A 22,594-nucleotide genomic window follows, 5' to 3' on the forward strand; every position below is an offset into this window, starting at 1 on the left:
GCGTTTTGTTTGTAGAACTTCCTGATTTGGGAAAAGAGGCAAAGTGAGGGACGATGTGTTGTTTGAGTTGGGCAAGAGACAATTTTCCACAATTTCCGACGAAGAGGGCGGGGCCAGAAAATGTCCTCATGGCCGAGTGGGAAGAGGCAAGGACCTGAATGTAAAATTCTAAATAAGTGGGGCCATACATGTTTGGTGTATTTTTGGTGGGAGACGATCACGTGATATTTTGGCACCATCCGCGAGGCTGACTGTTCGATTTTAGGCAGCCGCTCCTTTTGCACCAATACGTGAAATTTGTGGGTTTTTTTCGATGATTAGCAGTCAAGCTTTCGTTCGGCTTTTTTCACAGCATGGTCTCTTCCAGTTCATGTTTTTTTAACTTGCACGTTATATTTTTATTTTTAGAATTTTATAAGAATGTATATATATATTTTTTTTTTTTTTTTTTTTTTTTTTTTTTGGCAAGGACAAAACTTCATCCTCTTCATAATTCGTCACTATTATCTGATTTTTTTATGACACAGGGCTATGAAGAACAACCTTCTGTATACATCTTGAATCTTGATTCAACGCTTAATCAATATCACAGAGTAACAAAGTTTGGCGAAGAGTGGGTTGCATTGTCTAAGGAAGTAAATATAAGAACAATTTTTGGCCGTCTGTCGGCAAGGCAAATTTTGCTGGAAGAACAGAAAAAATTGCACCTCCCAGTCCTCACCGTTCCTTCTTCTAAGAAGAAACATTCCGTCCATGTAGTGAACAAAAAACGACCGCCGCTGTGCCAGTTCGCCCCGTCTTTTGCAGCCTCTTTTGTTTGGTCAACTTCCCGTACCGTAGATATGTCCAGAGAAACATAAAACTAACCATCAAGGCCAACGATATGCAGGACGCCCAGATCTACTGTTCAAGGTAGGGGATGAAGAACAAAAGGCCACCAAAGACGTGTAGTTGGGGAAACAGGCCAAGACAGCGACCAAGGACGGAACAAGAACAAGAGAGGACCTCGTCCAGAGGCAATTCCTCATGGCTCTTGCCTTTTTTTATTGGGAGATGATATGATGAGATAAAACACAAAGGAAATATTAAAAAGAGTGTGAGAGGCAGCCCAATCACAGGAAAGGGCAGGACGTGGCTAGGAGAGAGAGCAAAGACATGGGCTGGGTCTCTTCCTGTGAGAAAAAAAAACAAAGAGGGTAAAGTGGCAAGAAGGGTAAGAAGGGCAACGCAAGAGGACAGTAAAATGCAAAATTTACAGAAAGTGCACAGAGAATTGGGACAGCCATGGCACTTTCCACTGCTCCCGAAAGAGCAGCCTTTCCAAGAACACGCATGTCAACACAGCACTCCTCTGCGAAATCGAAATCAAAACCAAGACCACCACTCTTCTTCTCATCTCGCACCCAGCAAAACCATCTCACGCTCGAAAGAAGCAAAAACACCACACCGCATTCCCAATAATACAAATACAAAACCTGCATGGAAGAAAAAAATGAAATGGAGAAGAGAGCAAAAATACAAAAAAGTCATCAGACCAGTAGCGCCAACCTTGCAAAAATAGAAAGTGAAGTCAAAAGCAGTAATAAAACAGTCATGGCTCCCAAATGGTGTTTCCAATCTGATGACAAGCCCGTTCTTTGTTTTTCGTTTCGTCTTCTCCACCCTAGTTTTCGAACCAGCATTCGGAGATGCGTGTATTTTCGGACGTTGGTGGGATGTTCCATCCGGAGAAGAGGGACGGCCGTTGTCGGGAGTGTTGCAGGACAGAATAAGGGCAATGCACAAAATCAAGGCAGTTCCAAAGGCGCAGATAAATGACCTGCTCGATGCTGGCGAAAAAAGCAGAATAAAACAGGGAAAACGCAAAGGCCGTGCGGAAACCCAAACCCGAAACCCAAGCTGAGAGATGCAAAAACTGCGCTCCCTTGGCGTCGTCCGTTCGCAAAAGAGCCATCAAGGCCTCGTCCCAGCTGCCGGACTCTTACCATTTATTAAGAATCCGTGGAAACAAAACCCACGCAAATACAATCTTTCGGTCCTTCGGCGAATTCAGAAAATAGGTCGATGCCAGACCATCTTTTTTTTTTTTTTTTCTTTTTTGTACTTGTCGACTGCATTGCTGGTATATGTTGTCTTTTGTTTTTGTGTTTTTCCGCAAATCTGATCAAATCAAACACCAAAATGATAAAAAGACGCCGTGGAGAGAAAAATGAACGCTGGAAACCTGTGGGGAATAATTGTCATGTCGTCGTTAAAAACTTGTTTGAAACAAAATAGTTGGAATGAGCTTGAAAAATGGAAAACCAAGGATTTTGCTGCAGGGCATGCAAAACCAGAAAGTGTCGCCGTTCAGATCGTCTTGGGCGTCCGGGCGTTTGACGCATCAATGACGTCGTCCAGGTGGTTGCACATGGCGACGAACAGGTCGAAGAACAACTTGCCGCCCTCTCCACTCTTCTCCATCTCGGCCTGCATCGTGCCGCTGCGCTTGAAGGTCTTGCGGCAGCGGATGATCAGCGCCAAGTAGTGAGCCCGTAGGCGGCTGTCGGAGTCGGGGGTGTGTGCGTAGCAGTACTGGGCACTCCGCAGAATGGTACCGACGTCGATGCCACTCTGCAGGCCTTGCTTGCGCAGGGCGAGGCGCTTGAGCTCCTCGAGCCCGTACCGGTCCGCGGCACAGTAGATGACGGTGTCCCGGAGCAGGTGCTGGCCCTCACTCGACAGGTACACGGTGGCCTCGACCGACGGGACAGAGCCCGTGTAGGGCGAGCCGCCTGGGGTACGACCACCTCCGTGAAGGTGGCTCAAATCGGGGGACGCAATCGGCGTGGTCCCGCGATGGGGTTGCTGCGGTGCGGAGTCTTCGAGCTCCCAAGAGTTGCGGTGCTTGCTGTGCAGCAAGCGGGGGTAGTAGTCGCCCTTGTAGAGGTACTCCAACACGGCAGAAAAGATTTCTGGCTCCTCGTCCGGCAGCGCGATCCGTCTGCCGTTGACTCCGGACGGGTCCGGACTGGAATTGTATCCCGGTTGCACGGCACCATTGTACGGGCTGCGTCGACAGAGCGCCTCAAAGAAAGGGCTCTGGCACAACACGTCCTCGTGCGCGGCAAACAGTCGCCCTTCGCGGCCGACGGTCAGCGTAACAATGGGCGACGGCGTGGCGGGGGCCGGAGGCCCGCCGCCAGCCGCCAGCACATCACCACCAACCTGAGAGAGCGACCGCTGCAGTCTCGACAGTTTCTGGGCCTCCCGCGCGGAAGACCCGGTGAAGCTTCCGCCTCCCGCCCCATTTCCACCGCCCCGCTTCGTCAGCCTCGCCGACTTGTCCACGCGGTGCTGTGACTCCCCCGGTGCGACGGCAGGATGCCGGAACGCGCGTTTGAACATGGTCGTCGGTATGGGAAAGAGCGTGGTTGCTGTGGAAGCTGACAAAGTGTACTGGGTCGCCGATGGGTTGCTTGTTTTGAAACGATCGTCGGATTGGTTCGAGAAAGTAGCGAGAGACAATCGCAGAGTAAGAATCGCCGAAAATAAACACGAAAAAGAGCGACGGGAAACGAGGAAAGAGACGCAGAAAGCAAACGAAATGAAAGTGACACACGACAAGAGAGAAAAAGATTGACAGGGACCCGGGTAGGAAGATCTTCAGAGGGAAGCTTGTCTCGAACGAATGGCTGGAGACAATCCTATGTTGTACCTTTGCGGCCCTTTTGGTTGCGTGCGATGGGGGGGGGGAGGGAGAAAGGAAGGGAAGGCAGAAGACCGAAGGTCTTGGAGAGGACCGGCCGCATATTTATACGGCTCCCCCAAAAGAGGCGGTTGGCGCTGACGGGACAGCCCTGCTTTTTTGCTTGACCTTGATTGCTGCAAATGCTTGTGGCGGGGAGCGAATCGCGATGCGCGCTGGGGTGTCTGCAGCCGTTGCGACATGGGTGTGTCTGCCTTGGCAGAAGCGAGTGTTAACATGCACCGACAGGCTGGTGGCCGGTGCACCTTTCCACACCATTCCTGCCGTTTCTGTGTGGGGTTCCGTCCGAAGAGGTTGATGCCTGAATGTGTCCAAATGTTCAGTTTCGTATATCAAAAACTGATTTGTTTACCTTCTCGTCCAGCCCTGATTGTGCAGTGACGGCCCAGACGCTCTGGCCATGCGTTAGTAGAATAGCCGACAGCTTTGAATATGCGCCCAAGGGAATTATCTTGGAATTGCTTTGCCACCTGATGCGGACAAGCATTTCACCGTGTCCAGATGCAACCAGGGTGGACGCCTGGCGATTTGCTGACCAGCTGCATGCCGTATCGCTCATGTCTTGAGCCTGTTACAGGAGCCAGAAACACTGCCTCGCTGCAGCTTCTGCAGTCCTTTGCCTTGGTCGGCCTGGCTTGGCTGCAACACGGCGGGCCAATGCGCTGTGTGCATGTCGTACAGGTCCCCGTCTGTCTGCTGCACAAGTGCGTGACTGCGTTGTGATGTGGACAATGGCGTCCAAGGTTACGTTGTCCACTCGGCGAATACCATAACCGTCCACACTGCCCCCTGGCTGAGAATTAGGCGTGCATTAGGCTCAGACCACTGGTTCTGGTGTGAATTTTCGCACACTCTGCGAATGCTGGGACAACCTTCTAGGATGTCTGTCGTGAATTGAGCCTGGCCGAGAATCATGACGGTATATCAGATGATTTGTGTGGGCTTCGGGTGTCCATGTCAAGCCGCGGCATGGCCACGAGATCGGGCCGCCCTGGTCGATTCGATGGAGGCCGCCCCCACACCTTGTATGTGCCGCGCAGTTGGTCGTGTGAATGGGGCATTGCCGAAGCAATTCACGCTCAATGTTTCTAAACTGAAGACGCTGAATCGGCGTAATTGCGCTATCGCCGTGCTATCTAGAAAGGACATTGCGCCGTGTCTGAGGGCTGTCGTCACTAGGTCGCCTGCTAACTTTGCCTGAGCCGTTGAGCATTGTCGCGTAGATGCGTGCTGGGCATGGCGATGTTGGTATTCTGACTATTCTAAGAGATTTGACATCCTTCTGTTTTCCTTTTGTCAGTTGTGCGAGAGTTCACGTTAGGTACGACGCAAAGTTAACGGCCACGGAAGGTGCGACCTAGTTCGCAAAGTGAAGTTGCCTGGACTCCCGCCGAGCGATTGAGCTTGGACCCACTTTGTACTTCAAACGACAAACTGACCAATGAAAGGCCGCCGTTCCTGGAAAGGTGGCCCGATTGCGTTGGAGCTTCGTTCGATTGGGAGAGCATCACCAAAATACGAAATACACGTCTCCAGAACATTCAGTCGATGGAACGACGCGTCTCGCGCCCCCCCACGACCCTCACCTCCCCCGACGACGTCTGCATGCGCATTTCGAAACACTGCTCTCGACCAATCTGTCGGATCTGCTTTACTCGACGGGATGCTGTCCGCCGTCGGAAACCCGCGGCAGCTTGCCACGCAGCTGCTCAACTTTGGCATGATCTTGTCGACAGCCTTCATGGTGCGTTGGCCATCTGGTGTGCCCCTGTGTATCGTGCGCCAATGTGCTGACCAAATTTTCATTGCTTCTAGATTTGGAAGGGCCTGTGTGTCGCCACCGACTCGTCGTCCCCCATTGTCGTCGTCCTCTCGGGCTCCATGGAGCCGGCGTTCCAGCGAGGCGACCTCCTTCTGCTATGGAACCGCAACTTGTTCCAGGAGTCGGGCGTTGGAGAGGTTGTTGTGTACAACGTGGATGGCAAGGACATTCCGATTGTCCACCGGATTGTGCGCAAGTTTGGGACTGGGTACGTATTGCCGGACCGTGGGGTTTTGGTGTTGTGATGCTCTGAAGGCGCGAAACGATTTGCTAAGGTCGCTTTTCCATGGTACAGTCCCACGGCGAAACTGCTCACCAAGGGCGACAACAACGTAGCCGACGACACGGACCTGTACGCCCGCAAGCAGGACTACCTCGAGCGGAAGGACATTGTGGGCAGCGTGGTGGGGTTTGTGCCGTTTGTCGGCTACGTCACGATCATGCTGACGGAACACCCGTGGCTGAAGACGGTGATGCTGGGCATTATGGGCTTGGCGGTGGTCCTGCAGAGGGAGTAGGTCGCACCCGGCGAAGGACGCGTCGGTCTCGGCAGACAACACACGAACGGGAAAACATGTATCATGCCAATGGGATGGGCTTGGGAGGATTATGCGGCGCATTTTGACTTCATTTACAGCACAATACGCATCAGGCTCCGAGAAATTTAAGTCGGCTTTTTTGATTTATGACGACCGGTGGGATCACCATCAACCAGACGAGGTGTCACCTCGAGCCAGCACTTGATGACGGGTCCGGCCCAACATCAGCATTGCAAACGATGTTCAAACGATGTTGGAGACGATGCCGACGTGAAATTGACGATGCGACGGCCGCCGACCAGCCAGAAAAGAGGATGAAAGCACGCCGCTTCTCGTGGCCAGACGTGGCTGCATGGGGCGGAAATGGCAAGGATTGTCCGAGTCTCTGCTGCTAACAAACCGACACCTAGGCACGCATTTACTGACGATTACCTGGACACGATGGTTTTCTAGGTAAGTCTGACATATTGGACCACCGAGCCTTCTTGCTATGATGCAACATTTGTTTGAATTACTCAGGTTTGCTACTTAACAAGAACGCTTATGAAATCAACGTGGTATACTAGTTTGCACTTTAATCTTTATCTATTCCTCTGCTCCCTCTGCTCTCTACCGTTGCGACAAGCAGACGCCAAACAGCTCGTCCACAAATGTCAGCGTATCGCTCTCCGATTCGGCCACGGCACGGGCCACGACAACGCCGACGCCCATGTTGTGCTGCTGGTTGGCCTCCTCGCGGTGGCTGCGGATGACGCGGATGGGCGCCACGGCAACGGTCACGGGGGACCTCAGCTCAGGATCCGACTCGGGACCCTGGGTGGAACTGTCACCGCCGGGTGAATGCTCACGCTCACGTGGGTGGCTGTCGGATGCGGTTTGACGCTGTTCGCTGGCGCCGGCGGCAGCGTGCTGTGGTGCCTGCTGCTGGGGCTGTGGCGGAGGCGGCCGCTGATCCTGTGCATCGGCATGCTCGTCGACGGTGGTGGCGTGCACGTCAACGGTAATTTCCTGCGACACCATGATGCCGCCAAAGGACGACTGCATGGGACCGCTGGCGGCGGCCGCATCGTCCATCATGGCCAGGCCGTGCAGGTCGCCCGACGACGGCTGGGTGCCCATGTCGGAGCTCGGGCGGCCGCCCGTCCAGAGCTCCTTGGTTGAGCTGGCCTTGATGGAGCCATGCGGGGACGAGTTGCGCGGGGTGTGGCCAGAACCGACGCGGCTGCGGGCGTCGGTCGTTCCGTGCATGCCGTGGCGGCCCAGGCGGCCAAGGGCGCCGTGTGACGCGTACAGGTTGTGCAGACGGGTGTTGCCGGGGATGCCTGCGTTGGGGGACTTGGGCGGAGCGGGCACGGCGTTGATGATGGGAAAGATGTCGCGGTGGACGCTGCGCAGGAAGTCCAGGTGGTGCGGCGAGTTCGGGTCGACCAGCTGGTGGACCTTGAAGAAGCTGAGGGGCACGAGCTCGCACGACTCGCTGGAGATGTTCTGATGAATGGGCATGACGCAGCAAAAGGCAATCATGGCGGCCATGCTGGGGCCGCCGCCGTCGGCATTGCGCCGGCAGGGCACCTCGACGACCTTGGCGGACAGGACGGACTCGTTGAAGACGGCGGCGTCGGACAGGCCGCTGCGCAGGGCGTTGATGGCCTCGATCAGCTGCGAGGCAAAGTAGCCTTCGACGGCCGTCAGGGCCTCCAGACCGGCCATGTGGCGGATGGCACGGTCGGGCGTCATGCGGTCGAGCTGGCGGAGGAACGCCAGCTGCCACGGCTGCAGGGTCTCAAACGGAATGGGCACAGACGGGAGCAGGTTGCGGGCCTCGCGGTCGACGAGCACGTCGAAGCCGACGCCGCCGACGCGCGCGCGCACGGCAAAGAGACCGACGTGCACGCCCGGCTCGAGCATCGGCGCGTCGCGTGCGTACGTCTGCATGGCGCGCAGCTTCGTCTCGAGGTTCCACGACTTGATCTGCATGCTGGAGCCAATGATGCCGGACACGTGGCGCAGCTCGGCGAAGCGGTAGCCGGCCGCCTCCAGGTCGCCCAGCTCGCGGACGTTGTCGACATAGCGGACGAGGAACATGAGCGAACCACGACCATACTCGGGCGCACGGCTGGCTGCTGCAGCAGCCTCTTTGGACGCGGCGGCGGCGGCGGCGGCGGCGGCGGCCTGCTGGCGGCTCACGCCCATCTCGGCAAGTTCGCTGCTGTCCATGTTGGCAATCTCCTTGGTGCTGCGGAACTCGCCGGTGCCGCCGTGGCCGCCGCCGAAGGCGCTGCTCTGCAGGATCCTCTCAATCCTGCGCTGGCGCTGCTGGACGCTGCGATGGCTGCCGCCGTCGCCGGTGGCCATGATTTCGTCCCAGAGCACGCCCACTTTGCCCAGGGGCACCTTGAGCTTGGCAGACAGAGCCTCGGCGGCCGTGCAGAACAGCTCGCAGATGACGGCCTCGTAGTTCTCAATGGGCTCGCCGTGCTCGCCAATGAGCAGGACATCGCCATTGTTGCTGTTGCTGGCCTCGTCACGGCCCGTCTTCTTGGTGGGGAGGTGGGCCAGGTGGTTGTGCATGCCGTCGAGAATGGGCTCGATGCTGTTCCAGTTGCGCGAGGCGCGGAACATCCACTGGAAGAGCGCGTGCTGGACGGTGAAGAGCTCGTGCGCCGAGCGGCCGACAAAGGTGTCGGTAATCTTCTCGGAGGGCAGCAGCCCGTCCGGGCTGACGAGCAGGCGGCCGTGCTTGTCAAACAGGGCTACGGCGAGGACGACCTGCTGCGCCTTTTGGGCGGATCGCTTCATGGCAATGTTGGTGGCGACGGCCATGCCGACAATGACCAAGCAGGCGGTGACTGACAGGCAGACGACGACGATGACGGTGGCGATGCGGGCGAGGTCGCTTCTGCCCGTGTTGAGTTTCCGCAGCTGGTAGCTGGTGCCGGTGGCGGCGCACCAATGCATGCCGGAGACGGCGCCGGCCAGGACGATGCCGCAGAGGCCGCGGCGCCACCAGGAGTTGGTCCACGACGAGCGGAAGATGAAGAAGAGGGCAAGGGCGACGATGCTGGCGGCGACGGCGATGATGACCGAGCCGACGACATTGGCGACTTTGTATTCGCAGGTAAAGTTTTCGATGGAGGCGTTGCCGATGTAGTGCATGCCGCAGATGGCCGTGCCGGCCAAGCCGCCGCAGATGGTGACACGCCACCAGCTGACGCTGTTGGAGCCGGTGGCGGAGAAGGCGAGGAGCAGCACGACAATGGGCATGAAGAAGGAGAGGGCGGTGAAGCCATCGGAGTAGGCGATCTGAAGCTCTGCCTGGCCGTCGGCAATTTCGATGGCGCGGTTGCCAATGTAGTGCTGGCGTGGAGGACGGCGCGTTAGACAAGGGGGGAAGGGGTACAATGGTATACGGAGCACCGAGAAGGAGCGCAAACGAGAGGGAGCAAACAGCAACTCACCATGCACCAAATGGCGATGCCGCCCATTGTAATGGCGGCACTGACGAGAAGGAGACTGTTGTGTGTGTTAGCCGAGCCGTCGTACATGGTCCTTTGCCAGGACGAGCAACTCACTGGTTGAAAACACCCTTGATGGCGGTCCGTCGGTTGAGCAGCTCCAGTGTGCAGGCTGCGCCGATGAAAGAGACGATGTAACTGAGAGTGACGAAGCCGCCGTTGAACGACTGCGGCACGATCTTGCCCTGCCACTCCTCGAGGAGCTGCTCGGGGGTCGCCATGGTGGGCGATGGGGGATGGGTTTCGAGATTGGGAGACGGGAAAAAACGAGCGGCAAAATGAAGAGGTGAAGGTCGCAAGATGAAGTAGAAAGACAGACAGACTGAGGCGAAGAAACAAAAAGTAAAGGGAAGTAACAGGCGAGAACAAGAAAAAGAACAAAACGAGAGTGCAGTACTGTCCGGTCACGATGTCTGGTGGTCGATATAAAGGGGACCAGAACAGATCAGACAGAAGAAAGGATATAACCTATCTGGCCGACGTCGATGTGAACTATGCAAGAACACACATAGAGGAATGGGGAAGACGGAAAGTGGAAGCAAGATCGACTTTCGATGGCCGGAGGGGGGGGGCGGGCATACTTCTACATAAACAAATGCCGTCCGAGTGGGCGTGGGAGAGAGACGCAGAGAGAATAGTGCAGAGGGGACAGAGCGGCGGCTGTCGATGGGCACGGCCGCGCTTTGCAGTGTGTTCGTGCACGTGTGGCTTGGGGTCTTATCGTTGTTTTCTTTTTCTTTTTTTGCCCAGTAGTAGATGGCAAAACCCAGAAGATGGATGCGTTCACTGGCAACCAGGCACGACGGACGAATAAAAAAGAGATCTGGCGTCTGCATATCGGCTGCTGCCATCTTGCAAGCGGACCATCCCTGCTTCACAACATAATTCTGGGTCGCGACGATGGGAACAAGACGTGGTGTCGAGCTTTGGATCCATCGAATCGAAGACCCAACAAGGAGTCAGGGGGCCGGCACGATAAAAAATGATCGATCTAATGAACTCTCCATACAGCAGGTAGGAAGGCAAGGGCAAAGTCGTTTCCTTCTTTTTTCTTTTCTTTTCTTTGCTTTTTTTATGATTATGAATGCCTCCCCGTAGAGCCGACCTTCCTTGCGTCAGTCATGGCCAAGTTATCGAGTGGCCCGTGGCCGTGGGCCCACGACCCAGAAATGTTCTTTCAGCTTCTGGGACAAGGAGGACCAGGATATGAGCGAGGCCGCTATTTTACACGGTAGAGAGAGTGCACGAAAGCAGAGCGAATTGTGTCGTTTACGCACAGATAGACTCAGGTGGAGGACTTTGCTCACCCGATGATTTTGAGGGGGGCGTGTGAACAAGAGGTGGAGAGACAGGGGAGGGGGTGAATGGGGTGTTAGTCGGTTTCTCTCCCGCCTCTAGTTATTTTTCTGGGAGTAACGTGAGGCTGCCAAACAGCACCATGAGGTCGTTTGTGTGAAAAAGAAAGACACGGAAAGAAAAAGAAAGTTCAAAGACAAACAAAAAGGCAGCAAGACGAGGGAAGAAACGGCAAACAGGAGGCAGGGAAAGACAAGAGTGGAACAATGCCGCATGGGAGTTTCTGAGGGCTGCAGCGACCACAGAGCGCATAACAGGCCTGTTCTCGCATGAGATGCAGTGCAGACTCCGCCCACCAGCAGTATGATATGTAGGTGAGGCGGTCAATGAGCAACAGTAATTACGCATGGGGATCAAGTGACTTGTCCGTGAGAATTCAGAAGGCATAACAAAATTATCCTTTGTGGATATTCGAGTTATGGTACATTGTGCTTTTGTATTGTACTCTTCGGAAAGTCGCCATTAAACTCATCAAAGCATACAGCTACTCGAGTCACAAATCCAGCGCCAGGACCAAACTATAACGTCTTTTGTGGCATGTGAGGCGACTCATTCTGGAGTATTCTGTTGGCCGTTGGTACTGTTTTGATTCAGATGTTTTGTAGGTCAGGCAATTGGGCCGTTGTGAACGTCACTTTCATGAACCACAGTGCACGTCGAACGGGTCCAGCTTCCCGGGTTTGCGAGTCTTCGTATTATTCAAATATCGGCCGTGCACCGCAAATCTTTGCCCTCCGCAAATTGCTACCGTGCGACAAGGGCTCCCAGTGCACGGGTCGTCCGAGTAGTCCAATATTCCTCCGCCAAGAGCCAGGACCAAGACTGTTCGTTTTTGTCTTGCCGAGGATGAAAGCTGCGATTTTTATGCGTTTTCATTGCTTTCCCGTTTCCTGTCTCTGTGTTCGTCCCGTTCTTTAATTCTTTTCTGTTCCTGCTGCCGGCACCATTCGTCTTTTGTCTTGTTGGTTTGTGATATTTACCACACCCCACGGCTCGCGGGTCTTAGACCGTTGATGCAACGCTCTCGAAAGGAAAGTATAAAAACGCAGAAGCAGCAAAACACAATATATTTTCCTGATATCAACCCTTGCGTTTCTTATTCGATTTGTGTGCTCCATAGAAATGCTCGTATCTAAAACATTTTCCGTCATGTCTCAGAAAAGAGCAGTGACGGCCATCGCTCCCAAACCGTCAGTATTCCCCTCGCCTTGTCCACCTTTCCTGCTAAAACGACGCAACTGCTCGCCAAGCCCAACCCCTTTTGTCCATTTTTTACGTCTTGGGTCCCGACGTACCGATTTGGCCAGACCTTTGAGTCCAAGAGCCAAAAAAAGGCCACTATGATATAATGGTAGCGAGGCTAGTTGGTGCTTTTTTTTTTTTTTTTTTTTTTTTTTTTTTTTTTGGTTTGGTTTGGTTTTTGCTCAGCCCAATATCTACTACTTCGGAAAGCTTTGAATCCAGATCCAACCTCCTTCAGCTTCAGCTCGAGTCCAGCTGAAAGGCTCCACACCACCCACACCGATCCACACCACATTCTCCGTAGATTACCCACATCCGTCCCCAGTGTGTGTCCGTGCTCTTGTGATTGCATTAACCAGTTCATGACCGCCTTTAGCGGGACGAGAGTTGTATTTTGCCCAAAGCTCGAGAGCGAGGCATATCCACCAGCCTGGACGAGGCAGGCGATTCAGCAGGCAGAAAGCACTCTCCGACCAAGGTAATGAAGAGACGGCACAAGACATAAAGAGGGTGTCAAGGAGGCATAACCTGGTTCCTGGTTTCTCACACCTCTCGTCTCTTTGGTTCCTGAATGTCGTTTTCCTGGGTGTACTTTGTTCGTCGGATGTAATAACCCGTTGAACGAACGACGCAGTGTATCACACATTGGTTTACAGCTCCGACTGATTCTCCACCTGTATTGTCTCTCTTTGTCCTGTCTCTCCCACATCCACGAGCCAAAAGGGTTTACTTTCTTCTGCTCAGCCAGCAAGCGAGCTCCTAGCCTGCTAGTGTACCAATATGCCAGACAACACTCCAACAGCCAGCCTCGGTCAGAATTGTGCGAAAAGAAACAAGTCAAGGGAGAGGAAATTAGAGACACCCGAGTTCATCGACAGCCAATGGTCAACGATCCAGGATCATCACCGAACTGCACGCGCCACGCGACTGTTCGTTATCGTAGGCCCCGATCTCACTGTTTGTCGACGCCTTTTTCCTTTCCTTTGCGTCGTCCGTGTTCTGTCTTGGGCAGACGAGCGGTCCTTGATCCTTGATGACTTGTTGTTGTAAACTCATCACCGTTTTACTTCTCCGCTGATCTCTTTTGAAAAGCGACGATCGCAGCGGGCCAGGACACGGCTTGCAAAACATAGCCGGCTTGCCACGTTCTCTCCATTGTCGATCTCAGCAGGCCGCCTCTCTTCCCTAACTAATATTGCAATATACCTGTGGCATTCATTTGGGTGGAAACACAACAGCCCCAAAGCACACATGCTCTTTTGTACACCTCCTTCACAATGCCGGACAGTCTTCATCTATTGTATAATAGTCGAAGGCCCAACAGTGGTCGGACGAGGTCCGAACGCGTTGAAATGTAAGACGCCGCACAACCGGCCTACCTATAATTTATTAATTCTGGACGAATACCAAAACGGTGGCAAACCTCCGAGTGCACTATTCACCGGCCCAGCATGCTGTAAAAATGTAGTCGATATCGAACGAGTAAAATAAGAAAGAAAGAGACAAGAAAGAAGAACTACATCGACAAAGGTTCCGTCATATCCACGCAATGCAAATTTTCAAGCTACGAGTGCTTTCCTCCAGGGTACATCCATGAAGAAAGAAAGAAAAAACGAGCAAAATACCCAGTCTATTGGCCTTGATGGTTTCGTGTTGGGCGTGGTGGATATCGAGGCGCCAAGCAAGGCAAGTGCAAAACGACGCCAAAGCATTCCCAAGAATCCTAGTCCGTCGGCCTCTCCTCGATCTCCTAAACTATCGCTGACAACACGCTGAAAAGGACCCGTGGCTCCTCTTCTCAACGAAAATGGACCTTTGGAAGCCCGGCTGGGCGCGCCGAAGAACAGGACAGGAGATGGCTGACGGATCCAGGAACGGACGTGTTTTCGAGCCTCTTCCGTGCCTCTTTAGCGTTGCGCTCGGACGATCGAAAACAGACGCATCCCCCGGACTATTGGACTTTTGCCTGCGAACAGGGACTACAATGTGTGAATGAGGTCGCCGAGTGCTGGTGCGCCTGCGCTTGGATCGCGAACGTGGGCCCAGCGACGTTCCGAGAACGAGGCGTCTTTTGTCGATGCTGCGGGAGACACTGGAGACACCGAAGGCACACTCCGGGTTTGTATTGACCGTCGTGGGACCGTCTCGTGCAAGGCGTGGGTAGCCGCTGCCGCGCTGGGGCCCGGCTGGTGAAACTCGAGATCGTGATGGATACCTCTGGAGCCACGATGGAGTGAGAATCGCCAGAGGCCCCATCGCAATCGCCCTTCGATGCATCGGCCACAGCCTCTCATTTCGGTCATTTCGGTTGCTGAAATCAAAGTACTCCGCTTGAGGTGCCTCCCTTCATCCCCTATGATCAGCCCTAGATCCATATCGTCCGCCACAGCAATGTTCCCTGCACACTTTCGCCCAAGTGGATCACATTGTCAATGTGGCCGTAGCGTCCCAGCTCAGCTGGTGTTTGTTGTTTGCACCCCGAAGCTGAAACGCGGCTGGTCTTCGGTGTGATGCTGGCATTGCTTGTGACGGTGGTGAAGCCCGGAGATTCTAAGATACGAGGGGAGGACCTCACCGTTGTGGTCTCGGTCGCCTCGTTTTCGCCTCGACGTCAACGGCGTATCTCGTAAACACATAAAGGGCCCGGCTGCCTCTCCTGCACCCGAGCGTGCATACGGACTATGTACAAAGTACTCCGTATATGAAGTACAGCCGTCTCTACGAGGACACCGTACTGTGGTACTGTCGCCGATCACTTGGCCACAGTTGCATACGGACACTTGTTCGCTGGACGCCACAATGCAACGGAGGAAACTCAAAGAACTCAGCACATACTCCATATGAGACGATGTGCGGCTGAAGGTCTGTTACGGGGACCGCATTTAATTCCGGGTGCCGCCCACGCTTTTCGAGTCCCTCAAGTCAGTCATATTCATGATCACTTAATTCGTTTTTGCCGTGTCATTGCACGGATCCTCGTACGAAAGGATTTTTTCTTTTCTTTTTTTCAGGAGGTTACTCCGTTGCCGGACTTTGTATGCGTCGGGACTTGATTTGAATTGGGCAAATTGTCTCCAAATCTGTCTGCCATCAGAATGTACTCGGCGACCTCATTCATACATCGTAGTTCCTTGGCCGCATATTCACGATTTGCGGACCGAAAGACGGAATTACTCTGTACTGATACGTCGCAACCCTGCAGTGTCCTTTCTTGCCCAATGCTACTCCACATCCGAATAAGAAAACAATGGCCCATCCGGGCGGAAGATCAGCGCTACCGCTGCACGGGTGCGACCCTGTCACAATTTCTTGCGTCGTATTGAGTCGACGCGGCGAAAACAAAAAATGACAGCCGACCAGGTGACGAAGGAGACACAAAAACGAACAGCGAACCAGCGAACCAGCGAGCAGCATCCATCACGCTATGCAGGCTACGACATGCACGTCGTCCTTGCCACTGCCCAAAGTGGAATATATGATATGTGCCACAGCTCGACAGCTTCTTGAAAGCTATGCAAAGCTAGAGTGGCTTCAGACCAAATGTCTCAGACGACCACATCCCTTGCAGCAAGCTGGCCTCGTTGGCAGCGCGCCCTCCTTTAGAGCGACGGGTCGATTGCCAACTAGCAACCCACCCATGTTTGTTGCGTTTCCGTTGTGTGATTTTATCGACTTTCTACGTGTGTTCTTGTGTGCCATTTCCAACTCTGTCTGCTGTGTCTTCTTCTAGTCTGTGGCTCCTTTTCTTGCTTGAACTTTGCTGCCGCATCCCTATCCTTGTATTCTCCGAAAAACGATGGATGTTTGGCAATGTCTTTCTATATCTACCGTCGCTTTTGATATACTTCCTATGTCAAGCCGGTGTCAAATGCCATCCTGTTCCTTGTCAGCTTTTGCTGCCCCCCAGTCAGTGCAACGGTCGCAGATCATGGGTCTCCGCCTCGGATCGTGGCCGAATTGCACCCTGCAAGGGTGATCAGCAACTTCTTTTCTTAGTTTCTTGCTTGCGTGGGAGGTCGACAGTAAGAAACGAAAGAAATGTAGGAAGTCATGAGAAGAGAGAAATAAAACAAAGAATAAAAAATAAAATAAGAGGCTGCCCGTACCGGACAAGACACTGCCGCCTCCCGCCTGCATATCCGGCAGCGACTTCCTGCTCCCCTAGAGCTAGAGCCCCTGGCCTGGCCTCTCCTCTTCGACTCCTGCTTCACATCCCCTCACTTTGCCAGTACGACCTCACTCTGCACTTTGCACGATCATGGCCGACCCTCTTTTTGCGTCTTACAACAAGCGTCTCTACATTATTTTACGTCCTTTTGTGTTCATTCGTTCTCGCTCTATCATATTTGCTTTCTTTTGTCAAGTCGTTTTCACTACGACCTTGCTTCCAATAGGAAGCCCCTCCCCACAGCAAACGGTCCACCCGTCAAGGGATGAAGTACCCAGTTGAGCTATTCGTTCTTTTCTGTTTCATTTTCTTTCTGGTTCTGGCTCTTGTCAACAGACTTCTTTTCGATAGACTGCATGCCTTGTCTCACACGCACTGCGAAACCGGTCCAGCCCAAGTCTAGATCACTGCCTGGCTTCCTTAGCCTCACATCTTAGCCTCGCATATTGGCCTCTCATATTGGCCTCGCATAGGATTCCCCTTGCTTCGCATAGCCGTCGAGTTGCATGTCGGCTGCAGTTCCGTCCGCCGGCGCGCGGAACACCACCGTCGCATTGTGCCTACAAATGCAGAGCGCTACGGTCGATGTGTCATAGAACAAGGAAAAAGCAATGACCCGTCTTGCTTTCTTCTATTCAGTATGCCATATGTCGTAACGCAAAACGCGAGGTTTCCAACTCCTGTCAAGGTCCAGACCCAGCACTACGTCAACCCCTCGTAGCCTCTTGGCGCTCCTCTACGCATGTCTCGCTTCCAAACGATAGTTTACTTCGACGTGCGCCTTCACGGCCATTCCGGCCACGCGCCAGCATGGCTGCACGGGCTGCATGTCTTGCTCTATCTTGCTTTGTGTCAATCTTGCTGCTCTTGATGTCTTTCTCTCTCTTCAGACCAGCGTGTCAGGACGCGATGTGCACTCCCCCTGTCTTCCAAGTCTTTTTCTTTTGGTCCCGAGTCGTGATCTGCATCGTCACGGATCCTACAACCCAGTCTTCTTGTCCCACCTATGAGAGTGTTAGTAGGAGTGATGCGCAAAGAATGATAAATGACGAAACGGGTGGTTAGCAAAACGATCATCACGAGGACGAGCTGCCTCGTCCCTCCACTTACAGGTCCAAAAACAGCTTCCACAGAATGGAAAACAAGAGGCCCTGCAGACCGTTGCAGAGAATGCGCGTCTTGAGCCCGCGGCCAAACAGGCCGATCAGCCCGTCCGCCTGCACCACCAGCGCCGCCGCCTCCAGGTACGACACCTTGGTGTCGTTGACCTGGCGGTACGTCTTGACGACGCGCAGCGAGTTGGACACAGTGTCGGACACGGCCGAGGCCACAAAGCCGATGACGGCCAGCCGCAGCAGCCAGACGGCCAGCGGGTGCCGCGCGGGCTCGGGGATCCAGGCGGTCAGCAGGTTGTACGTGGCGAACCACGGGTAGTTGCCGGCAAACGTGGCCGCGGCCGTCGCCAGCGCACCCCACCAGAGGCTGCCGAGGCCGTTGGTCTTGATGCGCTGGCGCAAGAGGGCGGTGCCGCGCGGGCCCTGCGCCTGGAGGGTGGTCTTGACCGTGTCGATGGGCGTGAGGACAATGCGAAAGGCGGCGGCGCACAGCGACACAAAGACGGTCTGGACCAGCGAGGGCAGGTCCTTGAGGTACGAGTTGGAGTGCAGCAGCGCCAGGATGCCGGCGTTGGCGGCCGTGTCGCCGAAGCGCGAGATGGGGCCCTGCACGAGCGCCGCCCCCAGGCCGTCGTAGTAGCGGCCGACGCCGCGCTCGCGGTACAGAATGGCCGTGGCCTCGCTAAACGAGTGCCCAAAGCGGTACTGGTAGTTCATGATCGTCCGCAGCGGCATCAGCAGCAGCACCTGCAGCACCATGGCCGCCGCGCCGCTGACGCCGCTTCCCAGTGCCTTTTTGAGCGCGTCCTTGAGGTCAAAGTCGACGTCGCCGCCGGCGTCGATCCAGCCCTTGATGAAGACAAACAGGACCAGCGCCGCCAGCAGCGTCCAGACCGCGCGCACCACGTACCAGCTGGTGGGCCGGCGTGGCGCGTCTTCTGAGCTGCCGACGACATCGTCGTCCTTGGCCGGGCTGTCGTCGTCGCTGCTGCTGCCATTAACATCGGGTCGTATCGCGCCGTCGCCGGTTTCGGGGCCGAGCAACGGCGTTTCTTCGTCGACGCGCGCCGGCGCCTGAACGCTCTGTTGTGTCATGGTTGGTTCGATAAGGATGTGCGAAGAGAAACGTGACTGCAAACACAAAAAACACTTTGATCAAAGCGCCAGCAGCAGAAAAGTCTTGTTGCGGGCGAGAAAACGACTCCCGACCGGAGTGAGCTTCCTCGCCCAATTTGCATTTCAAAGCAGACCGTGCCTGCTCCGCCAGCGCCTCGCCTCGGCTGCAGCGGCTATTTCCGCAGGTCCACCTCATAGCGGCCGCCGATGGCGTGCTGTGCGATAAGCGTTGTCTGCAGGGCGCCGTTCCGGAGGCACCAAACCCCCACGTCGTCGAGTAAATAATATGCAATTGAAGAAGGACGAGAAACAAACGGCCAATGATGTCTTTCGTTGCCTGTTTCTGTTTCGAAATATTTCCCGTCGTCGTGATATTTGTTGACTTACAAAACTGTACTGAACGACACTCCAGGCAAAATCGTTAGGTCTGAGTCCGCTGTAAGTCCCTGAAATTCAGCGATATATCCGTATTACCGGGTACTATTTAACTCCAACGTCCAACAAACTGTTGCAATTCTCACAACATGGACGGTATGTCAGTCACACTATGACACAATGTGTTGTTTTGAAAGCAGTGGTGGTGGACGTCCCTGCCGGAAGTTTTTTAAAGCTTTTGTTGGTGGTTGTCATTGTTGGAATAGTTTAATATGTTGTATTTGGCTTTAAGATGTGTAAAAATTAAGCTTAATTAATTGTGAAGTAAACATGAAATAATTAAAATAATTCAATATTATGCGTCATACACAAAAACACCTTGTATTTCATCACGCCGAGGACGTACTCCGTACAACTCATAGGATGCGTATGTACCGTACGGAGACGAGAAAACACATCACACATCACGGTCACGTATTTGGACAACGAGCGGACGGGAACATTCGCAGGCGAGGGTAATTAGGAGTCAACAAGGCTCTTGTTGTGTTGGTTGAATTTTTTTTCTCTCTAAAAAAAGCAAAGCAAACGCTAGGCGGACATATGCATTGCGAACAACGAACAAATGGTATGTTATGATGTTGGGAGACGTTGGATGGCCGGACTAGGGACGGGGCACAGACACAAGGCAGCGGACGTGTTTAAAAGCCCTGCTTGGCAACCTGGGCCTTGGCCGCCGCAATGGTGGCCGCCGAGTTGGGGTCGGTGAAGCCGCAGCCGAGCTTGCCGTTCTGGAACTGGGCGCCCTCGGCCGAGCAGATGCCGAGGCCGCTGCCGCTGATCTCGGCGCAGCAGGCGCTGCGGCAGTCGGCGTTGGCGACGCAGCCGCCCGTGGTGAACTGCTGACCCTTGCCGTTGCCGACATCGGCCGCGCCGGAGTTGTTGGGGGCGAGGGCCATGGCAGAGACGGCGACTGCGAAGCAGCCGTGTTAGTATTGTCCAAACAACCGAAAGGAGGAACTGATGCGGGGAAGGGGGACAACGGCAGAAGAAGGGCCAAAATACGTACAAGCCAGAGCAGCAGCGAAAGTGATGCGAACCATATTGACGGCTTGAAAAAGAATCGTTCGAAACGAAAAGAAAAGAGACTGGTAAAGTACAAGTAAAATAGACGACGCCGGGTCGAGAAAACTGTCGCAGACAGAAGAAGAAACGAAGGCAGAATATAAAGCAGAGGAAAAGACCGAGTATGATTTGTGATGAGCAGAACAGGAAAACAAGAGGATCGGAGGCGGGTAGAGGAGAGGCTCTTTATATATACATTCTGTGAATCTACGTTTTATTGTTCGGTGGTTGCCACGACGCGTAATTTATCTGAGGCGGTTCTTAGGACATCATTCCATGGCGGGCTGCACCACGTTCTGCATGGTCGTTATGTGACATTGCTGAAAACAGGAGACGAGAGACGCATCAAGAGCATCAAGAGCATCAAGAGCATCAAGAGCATCCCCGCGGAGCCACAAGCAAGCTCATTGTTGTGTTCGATCGCCCAGCCTGAAATCCGAAAAATCCTGATATCCATCCCTGCGTACTGTGCGCCCTGGCCAGTGTCTTGCCGCCTGTTTCGTCTGGTGTCGTCCGTTGTCTTCTGACAGCTTGTCTTGTCCCAGGAAATACGGGTTTGCAGGGGCGCGGGTGCGCGACGCCGGCAAGCCCATGTCATGACTCGCATGGCGTCTGACGCGGTCTCTGCGGTGGGTGGCATGCGGAAAATGCGGCGTAGCAAGGAGGCCCAAAGACAGGAGGTCTTGCCAAGCCTCAAACAGCCTATGTGCAGCAGATCTGCTTTCCGTCCGGTTGATGGGACTTTTTATTTGACTCTTGACTTCGCTTGTTTTGGGCTTTGTTTTTGCTGCACGATTGGGGCGCGCTTTGGAGCGGCAGAGGGGGCCGTGCATTTTGGGCGCCGCGCAGCATCTGCCTCAGATCTGTCGATCCGCCGCAAACCACCCCCTGTTGTCGCTGCCAGAACACAAAAGGACGAAAAAAGCCATGAAAAAGACCGCCCCTTGGAAAAACTGCGTACCGCAAACCAACACAAACCAACACAAACACCGGACTCGTTTCAGGTGCCGCTTGAAAGTCAAGCCAAGGCGGAAGACCGGCAGCAGCGATGATGCGCTGCAGCGTCGACCTCGTCGGCAAATCTTGCTCACAATGCGACAGAAGTGGGCTGTCGCGTGTTCTTGCTGGTCGTGGAACGCTCACCGGACGTTTTTGGCGCTGCATCGAACATTTATGAGCTTTAAGTGATAGCTCGAGATGGCGACTTACAGACGGATGTTTTAAAAGCGAGCCACAAGATAAGGCACTGGAAGTCATTCTGAAAATTCAATAGCGTACATGGGAAGGCCAATTCTGCCGCCTGTCTTTCTGCCCTGCTGTATATGCGATGCCCCGGATGCAGCGGTCCATGACGCTGACATCGCGGGCCTTGGCCGCCTCCGACGCCGCCTCCTCAGCCAGCTCAAAATCGACTAGGAGAGCCGTTGTCCTGCCGTCGCCGTGGCCCTGCAGAAGACAGTTCCCGTCGTGGGCGTCGTTGTGGGCAATGTTGTGTCCATGCAGCCTGCGGAGAACGTCCAGGCAGGCGCGCATCCTGTCTGGGTTGCGGCGTGCCTCGGGGTCCTGGGGAGCGTACTCGACGAGAAAGCCAGCGGCGCGACCGGTGTCGTCGACGACATGCCCAAGAAACGCTGGTGTGATTCCCGTACCGTCGAGGCGCTGGTAGATGGCCACCTCCCGCGCAAGATCACGCAGCAGGGCGTCTCTGCCGCCGACCGAGCTGTCTGTGTCGACCATTTTGGCCAGGACGGGCCATGCTGTGGCTGTGTCGTCCTCGTCCGTCTCAAAGTCTGAATGTGTCACGAGAAGCAAACGGCCTGGCTGCAGCTCAGCAACCACCGCCAACGCGCGATAGTCGAGCTTGCGCGGATGCCAGCCGGTGACGCCGTCTGGAAGCACAGCATTTCTCGTCGTCTTGGGCGGCAGCCGTCCACGAATAGCCGACGCGTGCCAAGACGATGTCCAGCACGACGACCTGGTGTGCCCGTTTTGAGGTTGGGGATGATGGGGATGATGGCCGGCGCTGTCGATCGCAGCAACCGGCGCCTGTAGCGTGAGTGACTGCGCCTGCACAACGGCAATGCCAAGGAGGGAGAAAAGGTGCATATGCAGAGCCGTGGGAAAGGGGAGTAGAAAGAGAAAACCAAAAAAAGCGATAAATACCGTCAGTGGAAAATAAAGACGGCGAGACGATCATCTCAAAATGGACTGGCAGGCATAATGTCAGCAACAAGGAGCGAGGCGGCCGACCGTAACTCGCTGAAAGATGCATGGGTAATCAAGATTTTACTTGTCAAAGACAACGACAGCAGTCTCCTTTTTCGCTCAATAGTGAGAATACCATCAGTCTGACGTCCGCAAACCGGCTGAACTTTCTCCCTTTCGTCTGCACCATGTTGTGAGCGGGAAGGGTAATTCAGTGTTACGGATTTGCGAGATCGACGCCTCCTGTATCTCTCCGGCGTCTGAGCAAGGA

The 22,594-nt window shown here is 54.4% G+C and overlaps 6 protein-coding genes across 6 annotated transcripts; 1 reads left to right on the forward strand and 5 right to left on the reverse strand.

Moving 5' to 3' along the window:
- Positions 1–2,349: 2,349 nt before the first annotated feature.
- SPBR_03015 (btb/poz-like protein) lies at positions 2,350–3,387 on the reverse strand (the record flags this gene model as incomplete). The annotated part of the gene is made up of 1 exon (XM_040761318.1): positions 2,350–3,387. The coding sequence occupies one exon, from the start codon at positions 3,385–3,387 to the stop codon at positions 2,350–2,352; it is 1,038 nt and encodes a 345-aa protein (XP_040620513.1).
- Positions 3,388–5,411: 2,024 nt separating this feature from the next.
- Positions 5,412–6,088, forward strand: SPBR_03237 (signal peptidase protein, endoplasmic reticulum-type; the record flags this gene model as incomplete). The annotated part of the gene is made up of 3 exons (XM_040761540.1): positions 5,412–5,492; positions 5,564–5,778; positions 5,866–6,088. 3 exons carry the CDS (start codon positions 5,412–5,414, stop codon positions 6,086–6,088), a joined length of 519 nt encoding a protein of 172 aa, XP_040620514.1.
- A 630-nt stretch (positions 6,089–6,718) lies between these two features.
- On the reverse strand, positions 6,719–9,845 carry SPBR_02274 (uncharacterized protein; the record flags this gene model as incomplete). Its single annotated transcript, XM_040760577.1, has 3 exons — positions 6,719–9,466; positions 9,568–9,622; positions 9,682–9,845. The coding sequence occupies 3 exons, from the start codon at positions 9,843–9,845 to the stop codon at positions 6,719–6,721; spliced, it is 2,967 nt and encodes a 988-aa protein (XP_040620515.1).
- Positions 9,846–17,369: 7,524 nt separating this feature from the next.
- SPBR_02898 (mitochondrial carrier protein) lies at positions 17,370–18,600 on the reverse strand (the record flags this gene model as incomplete). Its single annotated transcript, XM_040761201.1, has 2 exons — positions 17,370–17,394; positions 17,501–18,600. The coding sequence occupies 2 exons, from the start codon at positions 18,598–18,600 to the stop codon at positions 17,370–17,372; spliced, it is 1,125 nt and encodes a 374-aa protein (XP_040620516.1).
- Positions 18,601–19,694: 1,094 nt separating this feature from the next.
- On the reverse strand, positions 19,695–19,952 carry SPBR_03379 (uncharacterized protein; the record flags this gene model as incomplete). Its single annotated transcript, XM_040761680.1, has 1 exon — positions 19,695–19,952. The coding sequence occupies one exon, from the start codon at positions 19,950–19,952 to the stop codon at positions 19,695–19,697; it is 258 nt and encodes an 85-aa protein (XP_040620517.1).
- Positions 19,953–21,384: 1,432 nt separating this feature from the next.
- Positions 21,385–22,513, reverse strand: SPBR_02958 (uncharacterized protein; the record flags this gene model as incomplete). Its single annotated transcript, XM_040761261.1, has 2 exons — positions 21,385–22,185; positions 22,472–22,513. 2 exons carry the CDS (start codon positions 22,511–22,513, stop codon positions 21,385–21,387), a joined length of 843 nt encoding a protein of 280 aa, XP_040620518.1.
- Between the last annotated feature and the right edge of the window lie 81 nt (positions 22,514–22,594).

Source organism: Sporothrix brasiliensis, assembly GCF_000820605.1.
Source record: "Sporothrix brasiliensis 5110 chromosome Unknown Cont17, whole genome shotgun sequence".
Lineage (NCBI taxonomy): Eukaryota > Fungi > Ascomycota > Sordariomycetes > Ophiostomatales > Ophiostomataceae > Sporothrix > Sporothrix brasiliensis.